The 5,000-nt window shown below is 53.5% G+C and overlaps 1 protein-coding gene across 3 annotated transcripts in view; it reads left to right on the top strand.

The window, feature by feature from the left end:
- Positions 1 to 5,000, top strand: part of LOC118372903 (guanine nucleotide exchange factor VAV3-like) — a 257,830-nt gene that overhangs the window by 184,297 nt on the left and 68,533 nt on the right. For all 3 annotated transcript variants that reach the window (XM_052499406.1, XM_052499404.1, XM_052499407.1), the window contains exon 20: positions 3,517 to 3,647. In XM_052499406.1, coding sequence (XP_052355366.1) covers positions 3,517 to 3,647 — 131 coding nt within the window. The remainder of the gene's footprint in view (positions 1 to 3,516; positions 3,648 to 5,000) is intronic.

Here is a 5,000-nt window from a genome sequence, read left to right as displayed (position 1 = left end):
CAGGGTTAGACCGATCCATCTCCTAGCAGGTTTAGTGTTAGACCGGTCCATCTCCTAGCAGGTTTAGGGTTAGACCGGTCCATCTCCTAGCAGGTTTAGTGTTAGACCGGTCCATCTCCTAGCAGGTTCAGGATTAGACCGGTCCATCTCCTAGCAGGTTCAGGGTTAGACCGGTCCATCTCCTAGCAGGTTCAGGGTTAGACCAGTCCATCCCCTAGCAGGTTTAGTGTTAGACCGGTCCATCCCCTAGCAGGTTTAGTGTTAGTCCAGTCCATCCCCTAGCAGGTTTAGTGTTAGACCGGTCCATCTCCTAGCAGGTTTAGTGTTAGACCGGTCCATCCCCTAGCAGGTTTAGTGTTAGACCGGTCCATCCCCTAGCAGGTTTAGTGTTAGACCGGTCCATCCACTAGCAGGTTTAGTGTTAGACCAGTCCATCCCCTAGCAGGTTTAGTGTTAGACCAGTCCATAACCTAGCAGGTTTAGTGTTAATCCATCTCCTAGCAGGTTTAGTGTTAGACCAGTCCATCCCCTAGCAGGTTTAGTGTTAGACCAGTCCATCCCCTAGCAGGTTTAGTGTTAGACCAGTCCATCCCCTAGCAGGTTCAGGGTTAGACCGGTCCATCTCCTAGCAGGGTCAGGGTTAGTCTAGTCCATTTCCTAGCAGGTTCAGGGTTAGACCAGTCCATCCTCCAGCAGGTTTAGTGTTAGACCAGTCCATCCCCTAGCAGGTTTAGTGTTAGACCAGTCCATCCCCTAGCAGGTTTAGTGTTAGACTGGTCCATCTCCTAGCAGGTTCAGGGTTAGGCCGGTCCATCTCCTAGCAGGGTCAGGGTTAGTCTAGCCCATTTCCTAGCAGGTTCAGGGTTAGTCTAGTCCATTTCCTAGCAGGTTCAGGGTTAGACCAGTCCATCCCCTAGCAGGTTTAGTGTTAGACCAGTCCATCCCCTAGCAGGTTTAGTGTTAGACCAGTCCATCCCCTAGCAGGTTTAGTGTTAGACTGGTCAATCTCCTAGCAGGTTCAGTGTTAGACCGGTCCATCTCCTAGCAGGTTCAGGATTAGACTGGTCCATCTCCTAGCAGGGTTAGTGTTAGACCAGTCCATCCCCTAGCAGGTTTAGTGTTAGACCAGTCCATCCCCTAGCAGGTTTAGTGTTAGACTGGTCCATCTCCTAGCAGGTTCAGGGTTAGACCGTTCCATCTCCTAGCAGGTTCAGGGTTAGACCGGTCCATCTCCTAGCAGGTTCAGGGTTACACCGGTCCATCTCCTAGCAGGTTCAGGGTTAGACCCGTCCATCTCCTAGCAGGTTCAGGGTTAGACCGGTCCATCTCCTAGCAGGTTCAGGGTTAGACCGGTCCATCTCCTAGCAGGTTCAGGGTTAGACTGGTCCATCTCCTAGCAGGGTCAGGGTTAGACTGGTCCATCTCCTAGCAGGGTCAGGGTTACACCGGTCCATCTCCTAGCAGGTTCAGGGTTAGACCGGTCCATCTCCTAGCAGGTTCAGGGTTAGACCGGCCCATCTCCTAGCAGGTTCAGGGTTAGACCGGTCCATCTCCTAGCAGGTTCAGGGTTAGACCGGTCCATCTCCAAGCAGGTTCAGGGTTAGACCGGTCCATCTCCTAGCAGGTTTAGTGTTAGACCGGTCCATCTCCTAGCAGGATCAGGGATAGACCGGTCCATCTCCTAGCAGGTTCAGGGTTAGACCGGTCCATCTCCTAGCAGGTTCAGGGTTAGACTGGTCCATCTCCTAGCAGGTTTAGTGTTAGACCAGTCCATCCCCTAGCAGGTTCAGGGTTACACCGGTCCATCTCCTAGCAGGTTCAGGGTTAGACCGGTCCATCTCCTAGCAGGTTCAGGGTTAGACTGGTCCATCTCCTAGCAGGTTCAGGGTTAGACCGGTCCATCTCCTAGCAGGTTCAGGGTTAGACCGGTCCATCTCCAAGCAGGTTCAGGGTTAGACCGGTCCATCTCCTAGCAGGTTTAGTGTTAGACCGGTCCATCTCCTAGCAGGATCAGGGTTAGACCGGTCCATCTCCTAGCAGGTTCAGGGTTAGACCGGTCCATCTCCTAGCAGGTTCAGGGTTAGACTGGTCCATCTCCTAGCAGGTTTAGTGTTAGACCAGTCCATCCCCTAGCAGGTTCAGGGTTACACCGGTCCATCTCCTAGCAGGGTCAGGGTTAGACTGGTCCATCTCCTAGCAGGGTCAGGGTTAGACCGGTCCATCTCCTAGCAGGTTCAGGGTTACACCGGTCCATCTCCTAGCAGGGTCAGGGTTAGACCGGTCCATCTCCTAGCAGGTTCAGGGTTACACCGGTCCATCTCCTAGCAGGGTTAGGGTTACACCGGTCCATCTCCTAGCAGGTTCAGGGTTAGACTGGTCCATCTCCTAGCAGGTTCAGGGTTAGACCGGTCCATCTCCTAGCAGGTTCAGTGTTAGACCAGTCCATCTCCTTGCAGGTTCAGGGTTAGACCGGTCCATCTCCTAGCAGGTTTAGTGTTAGACCGGTCCATCTCCTAGCAGGTTTAGTGTTAGACCGGTCCATCTCCTAGCAGGTTTAGTGTTAGACCGGTCCATCTCCTAGCAGGTTCAGGGTTAGACCGGTCCATCTCCTAGCAGGGTCAGGGTTAGACCGATCCATCTCCTAGCAGGTTCAGGGTTAGACCGGTCCATCTCCTAGCAGGTTTAGTATAAGACCGGTCCATCTCCTAGCAGGTTCAGGGTTAGACCGGTCCATCTCCTAGCAGGTTCAGGGTTAGACCAGTCCATCTCCTAGCAGGTTTAGTGTTAGACCGGTCCATCTCCTAGCAGGTTCAGGGTTAGACCGGTCCATCTCCTAGCAGGTTCAGGGTTAGACCGGTCCATCTCCTAGCAGGTTCAGGGTTAGACCGGTCCATCTCCTAGCAGGTTCAGGGTTAGACCGGTCCATCTCCTAGCAGGTTCAGGGTTAGACTGGTCCATCACCTAGCAGGGTTAGACTGGTCCATCTCCTAGCAGGGTTAAACCGGTCCATCTCCTAGCAGGTTCACGGTTAGACTGGTCCATCTCCTAGCAGGTTCAGGGTTAGACTGGTCCATCTCCTAGCAGGTTCAGGGTTAGACCGGTCCATCTCCTAGCAGGTTCAGGGTTAGACCGGTCCATCTCCTAGCAGGGTTAGTGTTAGACTGGTCCATCTCCTAGCAGGGTTAGTGTTAGACTGGTCCATCTCCTAGCAGGTTCAGGGTTAGACCGGTCCATCTCCTAGCAGGGTTAGTGTTAGACTGGTCCATCTCCTAGCAGGTTCAGGGTTAGACCGGTCCATCTCCTAGCAGGGTTAGTGTTAGACTGGTCCATCCCCTAGCAGGTTCAGGGTTAGACCAGTCCATCTCCTTGCAGGGTCAGGGTTAGACTAGTCCATTTCCTAGCAGGGTCCGGGTTAGGGTTAGGGTCAGGGTCAGGGTCAGGGTCAGGGTCAGGGTCAATGTAAATAGTCTGGATAGCCATTTGATTGACCTTTTCCATTTGTGTTTTCTCCCTCAGGTCTACCTAAGATGTTGGTGACCAGGAGCTATTTCGGCGTGCCCAGTCCCATGTGTGGTCCGCCCCTCAACATTCAGCAAGGTGACATCATCGAGCTTGTCTGTGCTGATCTACACAGCACTTGGTGGCAGGTGACACATCGTTCTGTGTGTTTCTCTGAGTGTATGTGTGTGTGTATGTGTGCGTGTGTGTCTTGCATGTGTGGGTGTGTCTTGTGGGTGTGTCTTGTGTCTGTGTGTGTGTCTGTTTTTGTGTGTGTGTGTGTGCGTGTGTTTGTGCGTGTTTGTCCTGCGTGTGTATGTGTGTGCCAGTGCGTGTGTGTGTGTGTGTGTGTGTGTGTGTGTGTGTGTGTGTGTGTGTGTGTGTGTGTGTGTGTGTGTGTGTGTGTGTGTGTGTGTGTGTGTGTGTGTGTGTGTGTGTGTGTGTGTGTGTGTGAGTACTGTCAGAGCACTGAGCAGGTAAACCTATTGAGACACATCTCTCAGATTGGGCCTAAAGCTGAAGGAGCACTGTGGAACGATAGCCATCATTTTATTTATATGTCAAGAAGTGTGCCTCTGTGACTGTGTGACTGCGTGACTGTGTGACTGTGTGCCGCTGTGACTCTGTGCCTCTGTGACTGTGTGACTGCGTGCCGCTGTGACTGTGTGACTGTGTGCCACTGTGACTCTGTGCCTCTGTGACTGTGTGACTGCGTGCCTCTGTGACTTTGTGCCTCTGTGACTGTGTGACTGCGTGCCTCTGTGACTGTGTGACTCTGTGACTGTGTGACCGCGTGCCTCTGTGACTGTGTCACTGTGCCTGTGTGACTGCGTGCCTCTGTGACTGTGTCACTGTGCCTGTGTGACTGCGTGCCTCTGTGACTGTGTGATTGTGCCTGTGTGACTGCGTGCCTCTGTGACTGTGTGACTGTGTGCCTCCGTGACTGTGTGACTGCGTGCCTCTGTGACTGTGTGCCTCTGTGCCTCTGTGACTGTGTGACTGCGTGCCGCTGTGACTCTGTGACTCTGTGCCTCTGTGACTGTGTGACTGCGTGCCTCTGTGACTGTGTGACTGTGTGCCTCCGTGACTGTGTGACTGCGTGCCTCTGTGACTGTGTGCCTCTGTGTCTCTGTGACTGTGTGCCTGTGTGCCGCTGTGACTCTGTGACTCTGTGCCTCTGTGACTGTGTGACTGCGTGCCTCTGTGACTTTGTTCCTCTGTGACTGTGTGACTTCGTGCCTCTGTGACTGTGTGCCTGTGCCGCTGTGACTGTGTGACTCTGTGCCGCTGTGACTCTGTGACTGTGTGCCTCTGTGACTGTGTGACTGTGTGCCTCTGTGACTGTGTGACTGTGCCTGTGTGACTGCGTGCCTCTGTGACTGTGTGACTGTGTGCCTCTGTGACTGTGTGACTGTGTGCCACTGTGACTGTGTGCCTCTGTGACTGTGTGACTGCGTGCCTCTGTGACTGTGTGACTGCGTGCCTCTGTGACTATGTGACTG

The sequence above is a fragment of the Oncorhynchus keta genome, chromosome 4, assembly GCF_023373465.1.
Source record: "Oncorhynchus keta strain PuntledgeMale-10-30-2019 chromosome 4, Oket_V2, whole genome shotgun sequence".
Lineage (NCBI taxonomy): Eukaryota > Metazoa > Chordata > Actinopteri > Salmoniformes > Salmonidae > Oncorhynchus > Oncorhynchus keta.
This window is presented reverse-complemented; position numbering and strand designations above follow the sequence as displayed.